At 52.7% G+C, this 14,598-nt stretch overlaps 1 protein-coding gene across 1 annotated transcript; it reads right to left on the reverse strand.

Moving 5' to 3' along the window:
* Positions 1-214: 214 nt before the first annotated feature.
* Positions 215-14,341, reverse strand: VWA1 (von Willebrand factor A domain containing 1). Its single transcript, XM_064678422.1, has 6 exons — positions 13,721-14,341; positions 8,413-8,976; positions 3,670-3,948; positions 2,852-3,124; positions 1,559-1,828; positions 215-600 (listed from the first exon to the last, which is right to left on the reverse strand). Exons 1-6 carry the CDS (start codon positions 13,791-13,793, stop codon positions 560-562), a joined length of 1,500 nt encoding a protein of 499 aa, XP_064534492.1. The 5' UTR covers positions 13,794-14,341; the 3' UTR covers positions 215-559.
* Positions 14,342-14,598: the final 257 nt, after the last annotated feature.

A 14,598-nucleotide genomic window follows, 5' to 3' on the forward strand; every position in this document is an offset into this window, starting at 1 on the left:
CCCTGAGCTCAGCTGAGGGCTCAGAGCTCTGGAGTAACCTACTGGGAAAGCAAATTCCCATGGGTTTGAGTTTCCTGCTCTCTCAGACTCCAGGTTCAGTGGCTGTTGAGAGCAGGAATGGATTTGGCCACATGGAATCTTTCTGAGAGTGCCCTGAATGAAAGGCCAGGGCAGTGAACAGTCAAGTCTAGAACGTGCTCAGAAGCTGCAAAAATAAAACTGTATTGACATTTAATAAATAGAGAACAGGCAGCAAGCAAGCAAGAGTGAGGGTTCACCACTTTGCCTTCTGTTTGTTATTTGTTGGGCATATTTATATAAAAGAGGGTACGGATTTGGGATCTATTACTCAGATTGGTTGTTCCACCCAGCCAAGCCAAACCTTTAAGCTTTCAGAGAACTTGGCTGAGGACACCTTTGGGCTCAACCACCAGGACACCTCAGGGGACAGTGCAGGCTGGGAGATGATCTCTGAGCTTCCCCTGACCCCTCCTTTTCGTCCAAGTCTTTGTCCAAGCAGGATCCCTTGTTCTGCTGGGAATCAGTTCACTCCAGTCCATCACGCTCTCTGTCTGTGCCTGTACCCCTGGGCCTCTGTAACTGGAAGAACACAAGAAATACAATGTCAGCTTTATCCACCCTTCTCCAAATTTGACTGAGTCACAGATCTCGCCCCTGTGGTCGTTTCTACTCTCCCTCCAGCCTCTTGCTGGGAAAAAGGCCGTGCTTCTGCACAGCCACACAGCTTCTGTTCGGCTCTTACTTCATCCTATTCCAAATTAAACAGTGTTTCCAATGCCCATGCCAGCTTTTAGCAGTATTCCCACCCTTGGCATCCCAAAGTAGTTCCAGCACTGTACAGTTTTCCTCCTGCCTGCCATGTGCTCCACTAGGAGGAGTCTTGCTCCGAAAAATAGGGGAAAAGAGCCCATCCTTGGTCAGTTTGGTGCTGTGATGAAGCCCCATGACAAGCCAGCTGATGAGCACAGAATATTCCAGCCACGAGGGCTCCTCTGTGCTGGTTCTCCAGCACCTCAGGGCTCACAGGAGAAATAGAAACTTTACTCACAATATCCTGGAATCCCCAAATAAGGAACAATATAATCTTAGAGAAGCTTTAGAGAATTAGATAAGGGATGTAACTCAAACAAACAGCACATAAACTAAGCTCTGTGTACCCAAACAAGATAAAGAACAAACGTTACAGTTTTTGGGGGTGAAATACTACGATGCTGTATCCGCTCAAGAACTGAGGTCAAGACAAGCAAGAAGACCCAGAAGGACCGAAAAAAGGACTTCCAATAGAGGTGTGACTACATAAAGCAAACTAATGAATATGTATTAAGTAAGCAAGACCATCTAATGACTACGTGAACAGTGTGTGATAAAAAGTGTAATAAAAAGCCCTGTCCATCTGTCATTGGAGAGGAGCTCTCCTCCCAACGCCCTTTTTAACACCTACAAATTGGTGTTAAGGAGTTTGGTTTTGGAGCATCAGGGCCCTTCAGGACCCTGGGCTGAGGGCCCCCAGGACGTGCCTTGCCCCCCCCCAGCTCACCTGGCTGCATGTGCACCACGCGGCAGAGCCTTCTGCCGGGCTGGTTCCTGTACACGGGCTTCACACAGACCTTGTTGGTGGTGCCCGAGGCCAGGTCCGTGAGCAGCACGCTGTGCACCCGCGGGGACACGCTGAGCACCGAGGACGGGCCCGTCTGCCGCCGGCACCGCACCTTGTAACCCAGGACCTGCCCGTCAGCAGAGTCCCACGAGGCTTTCAGGGTGTTGGGGCCCATGTCCTCGAAGCGAAGGTGCCTCACTTTGGAGCCCTCTGGAGAAAGAAGATCCGTGTCACTGCTGTGGGACATTTGTGTGTCTATTCCCCCCCGCCCCGAGGAGGGGCTGCCAGCCAGCCTGGGCTTTGTTTTCTGTTGTTCACTGTTTTTTAACAGTAGCAAGAGTTGAAGATGAAGATAGCAGTGACAATTAAACCAGTCTGGGCCATTCCACAGTTGGAAAGTTCTAATTTCTGCCTGCCAAGGATCCTGCCTGTCCCTGCTCTCCCAGGGGCCAGAAGCAGGAGGGGTGGGGACTGAGGGCTGATTCCTCCAAGTGGGGAGGAGTGGGCATATGTGGCTTTAGAAAGGTTAACTCAGGTGATGTTGCCAATGTCTGGTATTTTCCTTAAAGCATCCAATCCCTGGATTCACGTGGGAATCTCACCTTCCATTAAAATCCCAGACTAGTAGCTTTTAGACCTGGTAGATGCACAGACCCAACATAACTCTACATCTCCACACTGGAGGAGCTCGGCCTAATTAGTCCTTAACTTTGTGCAGCACAAAGTACTTTTGTTTGCACCATTAGGCACTGACTGTGACCTCCCACACCCTCAGCTCTGTCATTCCCTGAGCTCCTCACTCTTGAGCCCTGATAAGAGCTGGACTTTGCCTCCTGCAATACCTTTACAGGTATTTCTTCAAAGGAGAAGCTTCTGCTGGTTAAATTTTTACTCCTTGAACGCTAAATCACAACGAACAGACACTGAGGAGACAGGAGGGAAAGGCAGTTTTCTTTCTCTTTTAGAGAGATCCATGTCCATTCTGCTTGTGCTGAACCAGCAGCATCAGCACCCCCTGTACCATCCATCATGTGTGTGTCTGATTCTCTTTAGTCCTCACACATCTGCTGCATCCTGATGGCACAGCATCAGAAGCTGCAGCTTTCCCCTTGCCATCCCACCCCAGTAACTGGATTCAGAGCTCTCTGGCCTCACCTAGAGGCAGGTGGGAAAGACACAGGGACACTCCAGAGGCTCCTTGTGCTGCCTCCTTGTTCCCTGCTGCTCACTCACCTTCCTGGGTGCACGCCTTGGCTGACAGGGACTTCTCCTTCCCCGACCTGTAGATTGCAGTCACTGTCACCAGGTAGGTGGTGTTGGGTGCCAGATTCTCCACCACGGTGCTGTTGTGCCTCCCATCCACCTCCAGCACCTTCACTGAGTTCCCTGGGAGGGGTCCATACAGGACCTGGTAGCCCATCACACTGTCCAGCGTGGGAGCCCAGCTCACGTGGAAGCTGCGTGGCCCAGACTCTGAGATGAGAACCTGAGCTGGGCTTATTTCCTCTGGAAGAAATGAAGAGAGATGTGAGTGAGGATGTAATTCAAGGCATAGGGATGCTGTCAGAGGAGCATAATTGACCCACACCATAGCTGGCTTTCAGGAGGTGGAAGAAAATCAACCCAGCAAGTGGATGTTGATAGTCACCCAAGTCAGCACAACCCCACTCAGCCCGAAGAGACTGGTTTCTCTACCTGTGCTGCATAGACTGGCCAGAATTACACAGCCAGAACTGTTCTTGCTCACAAGAAATTAATATCAGACACAAGTCCACCTTGGCTTTGCTTAGGTTTTCAGTGTGCCACCTTTTTGCACGCTGCCATCCAGCATAAATCTAAGTTACTCTCTGGCCCAAATGACTGGTCTGCACAGAGGGACTGGTTCCTGCTCCGAGCACTCCCCCTCTCCTTCCCTCTTACACAGAGTTCCCATCAGTCACGTACACCTGCTTCCAGCACCCTCCTCTCCCCCAGCTGCTCCTCCAGCCTCCAGATAGGAGACAGGGAGCTCCTTGTTCCCAGAGCAGCTGCTGCAGCCTCGCACATTTTACCTGCCAGTGTGGTAACCCTGGTTGTCTGGGGAGGGAAGTAGTGGACGTTGGACTCAGGAATGAGGGCCACCTCATAAGTGGTTTCTGGTGCGAGGTTGCTCAGCACGAGGCTGGTGTGAGCCCCAGACACCTGCTTTGTCCTCTTCCTTGCTAGATCATCTTTTGGGGCATATTCCAGGGTGTAGTAGCCAGTTTCTTGGGAGAGGAGCTTGGGCCACATCAGACGGAAGCTGCTTGAGGTGACATCGACTGCGTGGAGCCGATTGGCTTGGAGAACATCTGCAAGGGAAACAGGGGCAGGAATCAATACACAGAACATGGAACATCTGAAATCCCAGCCCTTCTGGGTGGGAGATGCAGCTGGCAGCAGCACTGGCTGATCCCTGAAGTCACCAAGGTGTGGCCCATCCTGAGCTCCCTGTGGAAACCACCTCCCAGCAAAGCCAAACCACTGAATTCTGTCCTGTGTGTGAAGCAGCCCAGGGTGTGAAGAACTACATTTCTCCCTGCTCTCTGCCAGTGCCCAGTGGCCAGGAAGAAGGGGCAGGAACTGGGGACTGCCCAGCATTGCTGAGCCAGCTGAATTCACCCCAGCTGAGGTCACTGCCCACGAGGTTTCACAGAGCACTGTTGTTCAGTGACATTCAACATTCAGAGCCCTCTTGTGCCGTCTCACCTCTCCCCACCCCTGCACAGAGGCTTCTCTTCAAGGCTCATGCTACCTTTGAGTCTCAGACCCCAAATGCCAGGCACAAATACCTCTTCTGATGCTCACAGCTCCCCCAGCTTCCTCTGCTTCTTGACCCTTCCCACATGCGTGGCCTCCCAAGCCCATCTCGGGCAGAATTCCACTGTTCTCTGATCTTCCAGAGGGGCAGAAACACATAAGACTTTGTTTCTCTAGGAGAGTGACATATGAAAACACAAAGATGCTCTTCTGTTTCTAAAGAATTTTTAGAAGCACCCTGAGTCTTGAAGAAGTGCATTTGCTCTGCACAGTGTCACTCCTGAAACGTTATGATAGAACCTTCCAGCTCATGCCCAAATCCTTCACAGAGTCCTGTGGGTAGTTCTGTCTGGCTCCCCATTGCACAGAGGAAAAAAGAGGCACAAAAGTCTGCCCAGACCTGCAAAATGGGGTCACTTTGCACTCCCAGACTTGTCCTTTAACAGGGAGAGGATCGGCTTCTCCTCCTCCGAGCCGCTCCGAGTCCCTGCCAACTCCCCTGTACCAAGTAAAACAGCCTCAGTTTTTCCTCTGAGCTGTTCTTTGGCTCTCCCAGGCAGGCAGGAACATTTCCCTGCCTGCTCCATGCCCTGCCCTCCCATCCACATGCTGCCAGCCAGCAGCACTCCACCCGCTTGGAGCGTGGAGAGGCCGGGAGAAGGATCAGAGGTCCTGGGACACTGCACCCTTCTGTGAGCCCCACAAAACACCAGTGGCCAAGCCACGAAGGAACAGGGAGCAGAGGAAAGGCCTCAGTGCCAAAAGTCCTGCCAAAAGCTCAGGGAATGGAAATAAGTGAGCCTGGAGGCTCAGGGACACTGTGAATAAATCGGGCACATCAAAGGGACAGGGCACAGGAAGCCCACGGCAAACAGCTCTGCCCCTCCTTGCCAGATCACAGATTCCTTAAGCACATAAAGAGGGCAATAATCCCCAGAAAATAGATGTCCATGGCGTGCTTCCCAGCACCACCTTGTTCCCAGAGGGAAGCAGCAAGTTAATCTCCTGTATTATACCCAGGCAGGATCCAGCAACACTCATGACACACTTTTCCTCCCATCTCCTGCCTCTTGGTGACTTTGAAGTACTATTTTGCAGGCACAAGTTTGCTGGCATCCTCTGAACTCTGGCAAGGTCAGGATCAGACTTGCAGGAATGCTGCTGCTTTCCTGAGGGGCATAAGAGAGGCAGCCAGGCAGCAAGTGAACCTTTCCAGCCCTGGGTACATGGTCCCCTCTCTGCTGCAGGGATTTGGGACAAACCACTTCTGCTTCACGGTTTTAGTTCTCTGGTTTGATACGGATGGGGGAGGATTGTGGTTCTGGGAGGGAGGGAATACACTCCTCCATTACCAGGGTGGACATTCAAGGTCTGAGATCCCTCCCTCTGGTCACCTGCTTATATTCAATTCCAGGTGAAAATATCAGAGGACTCAGAGTGAAGCCTTCACTGCACCAGAAGTTATCCAGGACTTCATTTCAGATCAGAAATGTGTTACCCTGACCTGAGTACCCATGGGAAGTGGCTGATGTTTTGTGCCTGCTGGGCACGTGGGCTCCTGCAAAACTTGGCTCAGAAGGTGGAGCCTGAGGATGGAACAAGTCAGCAGTTGTCAGTTCAAGTGGCTGAGTGGAGAGCAAGTGGGTGCAAGCACAGAACCTGGTGTCACCTCAGAGGAATGCCCTGGTTTCACAAGGTTGGTCCTTCCCCAGGAGAGCACCAAATGCCATCTGTTGGGTACATACTGATATATAAGATGCAGTGGAAAGAGCCTGTGCTCCTTCCCGGCCCGAGTCCCTCTCCTTCCCACTTGGAAGGAGCCAGCTGTGCCATAGCCAGGCTGGCTGGCAGCTGCCTTCTGCAGACTTGTTGTGTCGGGACCATGTGCCAAGGAAAAAGAGAGGGTGTGAACACACACATCCACCCACAGTCCCTGCTGTCTTGCACCCCTTCCACGTAGCAGCATTACTGGCACTATTTTGGGTCCACCATGTCTCTCTCAGTGGAGACTGAGCTGTTCCACAGAGGGTTCTCAGCCCACCTGAGGCAGCAGCAGCAGCTTGGCAGGGACCCTTGTGGTGGGGTGTCTGTGGAGCAGGCACAGAACACTCCATTCCTGGAAAGGAGGAGAGCAACTCTTGACAAAGCCTGTTTGTGCCTCTACAAAAGGCTTCACTGTTTTTTAACAGTAGCAAGAGATGAAGGATAAGATAGCAGTGACAATTAAACCAGTCTGGGCCATTCCACAGTTGGAAGGTTCTAATTTCTGCCTGCCAAGGATCCTGCCTGTCCCTACTCTCCCAGGGGCCAGAAGCAGGAGGGGTGGGGATTGAGGGCTGCCTCCTCCAGGCAGGGAGGAGTGGACATATGTGGCTTTAGAAAGGTTAACTCAGGTGATGTTGCCAACATCTGGTATTTTCCTTAAAGCATCCAATCCCTGGATTCATGTGGGAATCTCACCTTCCGTTAAAATCCCAGACTAGTAGCTTTTAGACCTGGTAGATGCACAGAATGCTGCCCTCAGGCACAGCAGAGTAGTTATTACCCTTGCAGACCTTATGATCTTCAAGACAATCTTGTGCTGCAGGAGATTTCTCATTTTGGGATGCTGTTTTATACCATCTGGATCCAGGATGCTCTAGAAACTAAATAACCACTGAAACAAAACATCTGGGGGTCTGTGTGGTGGCTGGTACAGGAGAGGGGCTGTTGGCACTGCCCCAGGTATGGGAGAGAAGTGGGTGTTTGGGGGAGAACACACAGTCCCTGTGTGTGGTTTGTTAAATGATCACCGCTGGAAACAGGAAGGAATTGCTACACAGGGAAGATTCTGTGGAAAGGGTTACTGGGACACTAAACCCAGCTCCAACCAACTCACAGAGCAAAAGGCAAAAAAGGAATCAAATCAGGATTTCCAATGGAGAGAGAACCTCCAGAAAATCCATGGAAAGTCTGCAAAGTCATGGTAACTCTCTCAGCATTCCAAACAAATCCAGAGGCACCTGGGAGGCTGCTTTGCAGTCAGGGCAGTCCCACAGTGATGGGCTGTGGAGAGAACACCCCGTGGGCAGTGCTGAATGCAGGTCAGCAGGGGATACTGCCCTTGGCTTCCCAGTGCCTGTCCTCTGGCCCAGAGTATGGCTTTGGATCTCCTCAGACCCTCTCCTGGATGCTTTAAAAACCTGGACTGATGAAAAATCTGACCTGCTGCCTATTCCCTCTCACAGCAACCACCACAACCCCAGAGAAACACCTTTGTGTCCTCCACCTCCATCAGCTGGCACAGAGCCAGCCAGACACACGTTTTAGAGGAAAAAAAAATCACCCTGAATATGAAAATCAAGTTCAAGGGGCTCAGACACCTCGCTCCCACAGTCAGCAACCTCCTGCTGAGGTTGAATCGTTGCCTGTTTGGGAAGCCTTTGGTTAACAGCCTGTGCAGGTGGGGGCATTTTCCTGCTCTGCTGGGATTGTACAGATGCCTGACCTGCATGACTCACTTCAAAGGCTTGTGGGGTTTTTAAGGAATCCAGAGAATACCCTGCCTGAGCCTCCTTCCTTCATTACCGACTAAACAACTCCTTACAAACACAAACTCATCTCACTAACACATCTCCAAGAGGGAATTTGTCCCACTCAGTCACGGAACATTCCAAGGGGAGTGGAGATGTTTGTCCCAGACCTCCCAAAAGCTCTGGTTTATGTTTGGACCTGTAGCACTGTGGACAGTTTGCAAGGGCAGCACCTGTGAGCCAGGAGAACCACTGGTTTTCGGGGATTCTCCCGCTGCCTGCCCTGCAGAGCCAGGCATTAACTCATCTCCATTAACACTTAAATAAATTAGTGCTGGGCTTATCTGGGCAACCAGCAGAGAGAGACTGTGCTGCTGCCCACACACACGGGTGTTTTGAAAGATTCCCTGTGGGTTGTTTGGCACTGTCATGTGGTTTTTTCATCTGAACTCATCTTCAGCCCCGTTCCAAACTCCCAGTGACCACAGCCCCGCGCCAGCCTACCTCGGATCCCATCCTGCAGCTCCTTGGTGATGATGGGCAGGTCATCCACGTCCACAAAGTGCAGGTGTTTGTCTGGGGGCTGGCTGGCAGCAGCAGAGAGCTCCAGGTAGTTGCCCCGGCCCGTGCTGACGATGAACACCGTCACCCCCATGTCCTTCAGCAGCTGCATGGGCTCCGAGATGTCATCAGTGGAGAAACCATCCGTCACCCAAACCAGCACCTTGGGCACGTCTGGCCGGGCTCCAGCCTCGCCACTGAAGAGCTTTTCCTTGGCGAAGGACAGAGCTTTGCCCGTGTTGGTGTCTCCCATGAGCTGCCGCGTGTCCCGGATCGCCTGCCGCAGGCTCCCGCCGGACGGGTGCCGGTCAAACGGGAACTCCATGGTGGGCGTGGTGCTGATGTGGATGATGCTGGTCTGGACATCTCTGGGGCCGAAGGTGAAAGGTTGCAAAAGGTCCCACATGAATTCCTTGACCCTGGAGAACTCATAGTGGGAGACGCTGGCAGAGCTGTCCAGCAGGAAGAGGAGGTCCCCCTCCGTGTTGGAAATAGGCGGCCGGGGACCTGGAAGGGAAAGGGAAGAGTGTTAGAGGAGGGATGTGAACCCAAAACTTGCCAGGAAAGCTTGGTTGTTCTGTGCCAAATCTGAGAATTCAGTGAGAGGTGTTTGCTGAGATGGCAGAGTTCCACCAGACCTCCTGGAACAACAGGAGAAATCAGGCGGAGCCTTCAGAAATGGAGAAGGTTAAAGTTACTTGGAGGTGACTGTTTACAAGAGCCTGTGGTGACAGGACAAGGGGGATTCAGACTGACAGAGGATAGGTTTAGATTAGATATTAGGAAAAAATCCTTCCCTATGAGGGGGGGAGGCCCTGGCACAGGTTGCCCAGAGAAGCTGTGGCTGCCCCATCCCTGGAAGCATCCAAGGCCAGGTTGGACGGGGCTTGGAGCAACCTGGGCTGGTGGAAGGTGTCCCCGCCCATGGCAGGGGGTGGAAATGGATGATCTTTAAGGTCCCTTCCAAATCAAACCATCCTGTGATTCTTTGATCCTCTGACTAATCTAGAGAGGCCAGGAGGAGGCAGACCTGCCATCCACCTGGATCACAGCCAATTCCATGTGCCCAGCACAGCTCAGCCCTGTGCCACAGACACACCCTCCAGAGTGACCTGGCACTGAGAGCTGAGCAGAAAATGAAAGTGAAGTCCAGTGAGCTTTCCTGTGTGCCTGCAGCAACTGCCATTTCATCACCACATCACGCAGTGGAGCTGAACTGTGACCCACAGGACCCTGCCACTGGTTCCCAGAACTCCTACTGGCATTCCAGCAGGGCTTTGTTTAGGGCTTCTGGCTGCACAAGCAAGGCAGAGCTCTCTGCTTTTTTGGGGGGGAGGTTTAGGCTGGATACCAGGAAAAGGTTTTTCCCCCAGAGGGTAGTTGGGCACTGAACAGGCTCCCCAGGGCAGTGGGCACAGCACCAAGGCTGCCAGAGCTCCAGGAGTGTTTGGACAACACTCTGAGGGACAGGGTGGGATTGCTGAGGTGTCTGTGCAGAGCCAGGAGTTGGACTGGATGATCCTGATGGGTCCCTTCCAACTCAGCATATTCTATTATTTTCTCTCTGCTGGCAGAAGTACAAGCCACTGACTTGGCTGGCAGGACACAGGGAGAGATCTTGGAACACGGCTGCCACCTCCCTGGGGGACATCGTGGTTCCTCACTGGTTTGAGGAGCGTCACTCACTTCCCAAATGTTGCAACCAACAGCTGTAAAAGCTCCTGGCCCTGGCAGGGCGGGGGGCAGCGGCCAGAGGACACTGCTCACAAGCAGTAAACAACAGGGTCACATGTACAAACCCTGGGAGGGGAATCTGGAGTTCACCTCGAGGGAACAGACCCAAGCAGAAATCTCACTGCTGCCAGAACGACCTGCAGAGGGAACACCCCTGGGAAAACCAGCGTGGAACACCCCATTCAAAGAGAAGGACATCAAAGGAGAGTCACAGCCATGCCCTCTGGTCTGTACCCTGCAGCTCTGGGGCACCCAGAGAGCTGGGCAGAACACTGCCATCCTTTAAGCATAGCTGGGAATAGCTGTGTTAATTAGGAACAGCTACAGCCTGACTCCACAAGGTTCTGCCTGCAGGGGAGAAAGCATTGATTAACAACTGGTTAACAAAACCAACAGTTAAACCCAGTGGTGGGCAGGGTGTATTTTGGAGCTGAAGGGACTGTCTGTGGGTGGAGCAGAAGCCTCATCCTTCATGCAGACAAACGCCATCTACCTAACACTCAGCCCTGCATGAGAGGCAAACAAGTCGCTCCCGTTCAGATTTTGGCAGCGGAAAGGACCCGTAAAAGAAAAAAAAAAAAAATCGAGACAAAGGCTCTCGCTACACCGGGAGCGTGGCAACGCTTCCAAAGCCACTGGGCACCCCCTCGTCCTTCCCCTCATCCTTCCTCCTGCCCCTTGTCCCGCATCCAACCCAAACATGCCATCCGTGCCAGAGGTGGGGCCGTGGAGGTTGGTTGCCACTAAATCCCTGCCTTACGCAAGCGGCTGCTGTTTTCGGGCAGTTCCCTCGCTCCAGACGGGGAGATGATTGGCTATTTGGCAGCGTGCCAAGTGAGGATCTCTCACTTCCAGCGGGATTTGGAGGGAAGAGGCATCCATGAGCCTGTCAGGTCTTCGCTTGGAATAACTCTGCAGACCTCCCATCACTGCGGTCCCTGCGCTCTGCTTGACTCCAGGGAACGACAGAGAGCACAGGGCAGGATCCTCTTGTCACTGCCTGGTCAATAAACTCACATCAGCCACGCAGAGAAGTGTTTGGAAGGGGCTGATAGGGGAGCAACACGTCACTATGGAGACACGGTGCTGCCTGTTGGCTTTTCCAGGAGAAAAACAGCTGGCCAGACTTCCCTGTGATGCTGACAGGAGACATCCGCTTCCAGAGCTCCCCCTGCTCTCAGCTGGGACCTGAACACATGCCACACGCCTGATTTACGTGGGGCTTGGAGCTCGTGGAGCATAATTACAGCCAGAAAAGATCATGTCCTGTCTTGGTTAACTGTGCTTGACATTCCACATTTGTCTTCTCATCTCGTTGTTTGGCCACGCGAGGGAAAAAAAAGTTCTCCTGTGAGTGGAGGCAGGTTTGGAGGCTGAGGAACACGGACTCTGCTTCCCTGTGGCCCCTTTGGATCACAGTGAGAGGCAGGAGGGGAAAGGCACCACCTCTCCCAGACAGAGAGGTGTCCCACCCCAGGAGGGGTTTTACACTTCAAACCACGCCAGAGAGGGCTGTGCCAGGGGAGAGGGGTTGATCACACACTTGATTGAGGAGCTGAGCCCCACCAAGCACAATAAACTTGTGTGACTAAAAGCCCAAACTGCCTGTGCAGGTTCCAGCTCGTCTGTGCCACGGATTTCGGGCTGAGGGTTGAGAAACGGCCCTTCAGACAAATCCCAACAGCAGGAAGGAAGCTGTGCTGCCACCTCTTAGGATCTTTTCAGGAGTTTCATTATCTCTGCTCTTTTATTTGGAGCCTCAAGAGTTCTGGAATCATGGAATTACAGCAGGTGCTGAGCTGTGCTTCAGAGATCAGTAAAGGCTCCCTACAAAGTGGGTATGGATGGGTCAAGTCTTTATTTTTCACTCACTGCCCCCACAGGGATGGCAACATCCCCATCATTTTCAGCTGATGCTTGTCCAGAGTAACCAAGTAATGACAATCTGATTTCATTTATCAAAGCTCAGACTATCAAATGGTCACACTTTACACTGATGCAACAGAGATCTGAACCTGGACCCAAAGAGGAAAGTGGTGGAACCGTGTGATGCTCTGCCTTGACTCTGTGCCTTGGTGCCTGAAATCAATACCCACTGCCTTGAACAATCTAATCATTCCTGAGCATGTGGAAGCACCACTGGCCATCCAGCAGCTTCTTCCCTTTGCCCACTGCAGCTGGAATGAAGCCACAATTCTCCACCTTTGGTCAAGTTCTAAGGAAACAGGGTTATAGACATGCATCCTGACCTCTCAAACAGCCCCTCTCGGTGTGTGATCACAGCACAGCATCCCAACACCTCTGGACAAGCACCATCCCATTCCCAGGAGCCCTCCCAGGCCAGCTGCTCGCTCGGGGCTGCCTTAGGGAGCACCCAGAGGAGCTGAGGAGGCTCCACATCAAAAAGCTGCTGGGTGGGCATCTCCCCCCCCAGCAGGTTCACTCCCCAGCAGTAACACAGCACACACCTCTGCCTCTGGAGCAAGGCACAGTCCTTCTGGAATGCTGTGGCTTGCTCTGTCACATGCCCTGAAGGTCTGAGCATTGTTTTTAGCCCGGGCTGGGAAGCTGCCACATACACTCCCAGGGCAGCAGAGTGGCAGGACAATAGGAATAACGGCTGCCTGCGTGGACTTTGAGCACTGTGGCAATGCCAGAAGCAGCAGTACCATTCCTGAACCAGCTTGGGACAGTGAGGGACAGGATCCAGCACCCTGCAAGGAGATCTGAGCTACGCACACAGCCTGCTCTGGGTACCAGAAACAGAATCAGACCCCAGCAGTCTGAGGTGCTGAGTCCGAGGACCTCCTGTCCACACAGACAGGAGGTTCACTCTCCTTTCCCACTGGATTGTACTTCCCAGGTGCAGTGAAAACCAGACACAACCAGCACTAGCCCTGCAGCCACAGAACCTTTTCTACTTGTGAGGAAAAAGGCAGTTCAAAAATGAATTGCACCAGCTCAGCCATCACGGTGTGGGATGAGTCTCTGCCCAGCAGCACAGTGCAGGGACCAGGAATGAGACATTCACCTCCTCCACATCCCTTTTCCCACTGTCAGTTCTGCAGGACTGACCCACAGTCGTTTTCCACGAACAGTATCCAAGAGAAAGCATTTTAAAGAGAAACTGTAATGGTTGAATTACAGAGATTAGCAAGAGGAGAAGACAAGGATAGTGTTAATCACTGGTTTTACTTCTCTTAACGCATGTCCTCCAGTACAGAGGTAACAGTGAGGAGCAAGGATTTTTTCCATATGATTACACTAAACTCTGCAAGTTTTTGAAATAGTTTCCTTTTCCCTGCTGGAAACAAACAGGGCAACATTTCCAATAGGCGATTTTAGACAGGTTTGTTTGTTTGTTTGTTTGTTCTTTATACAAGTATAACTATACACCTAAAGCATCAATACAACCTCACCTTTTATTCTGAAAAGGTTTCGGGAGAAGCTCTGACGAGCAGGAGGTATTAAATGGGGGAAAGCACCACGGGAACGCCTCGCCTTTCCAGGCACTCACCTCGCTCAGGTGTGTCCTGTCCCGCAGCAAACCGCAGCCACAGACCGAGAGAAAGCACTGCCTTGGCCAACATAGCAAAGCCTGGTCCTGGGCAAACTACCTTAAATCCAACAGCTGGGCTCTGTGAAGGCAGATGAAAAGCTTAAGATCAGTCATAGTACGCCAGATCCCGGGGTGCCACTTCCACGCTGCTCATGCCTTGGGATCCCGGCTGCTCCTCCCCGTGTGTTTCGCTGGGCTGTGGTGTAAGCTCTGGCTCCTGGAGGCAATTTCCCTTCCTTCCCCCCCTGCCCCCCCCCACTCCTTTTAGAGTCATAAATCCATCTTGACAGGAATAGCTGGAGGAGAGGCACACACGGCACCCCTGCTGCTCTTCCTCTCCCCGAGTTAAGCTTTGCCCCAGGAGCGGGGGATTCGGTTGCAGCCTGAGCGCAGCTGGGCTGGTTCGAAAAATATATCCCCGCAGATAAAAACTTTGGCCCTGCGAGACACTGGCAGCGGGCCAGCTGCCAGGGGGGGAAAAAAAGGAGGGAAACGCTCAGAGAAATCCAAAGCTCTCTGCTCTGGAATGAGCTGGAAGAAGGAGAAACACGTATATAAAGGAAAGAAAAAAGTAGAAAGGCTGGGGAGCTGCCCTGCCCTGGGAATATTGGCTAATCTTCGGGGAGGAGGCACGGAGCATTCCGCAGGTCCTAGTGCTGCCCAGCGTGTCCCTGCCCTGCCTGGGGGGCACACGGGGGGACACACGGACCTGCTGTGCCCTGGGGAAGGGCTGGTGCAGTCACAGAGCCTGCAGGAAGGAGCTGCTGCCGGGCTGGGAGAGGGCATGGAGCGATCCTGGGAATTGTGGAGCGCCCGTGGATCATCTCCCTCGGCGT

The sequence above is a fragment of the Pseudopipra pipra genome, chromosome 22, assembly GCF_036250125.1.
Source record: "Pseudopipra pipra isolate bDixPip1 chromosome 22, bDixPip1.hap1, whole genome shotgun sequence".
In the NCBI taxonomy this organism is placed as follows: Eukaryota; Metazoa; Chordata; class Aves; order Passeriformes; family Pipridae; genus Pseudopipra; species Pseudopipra pipra.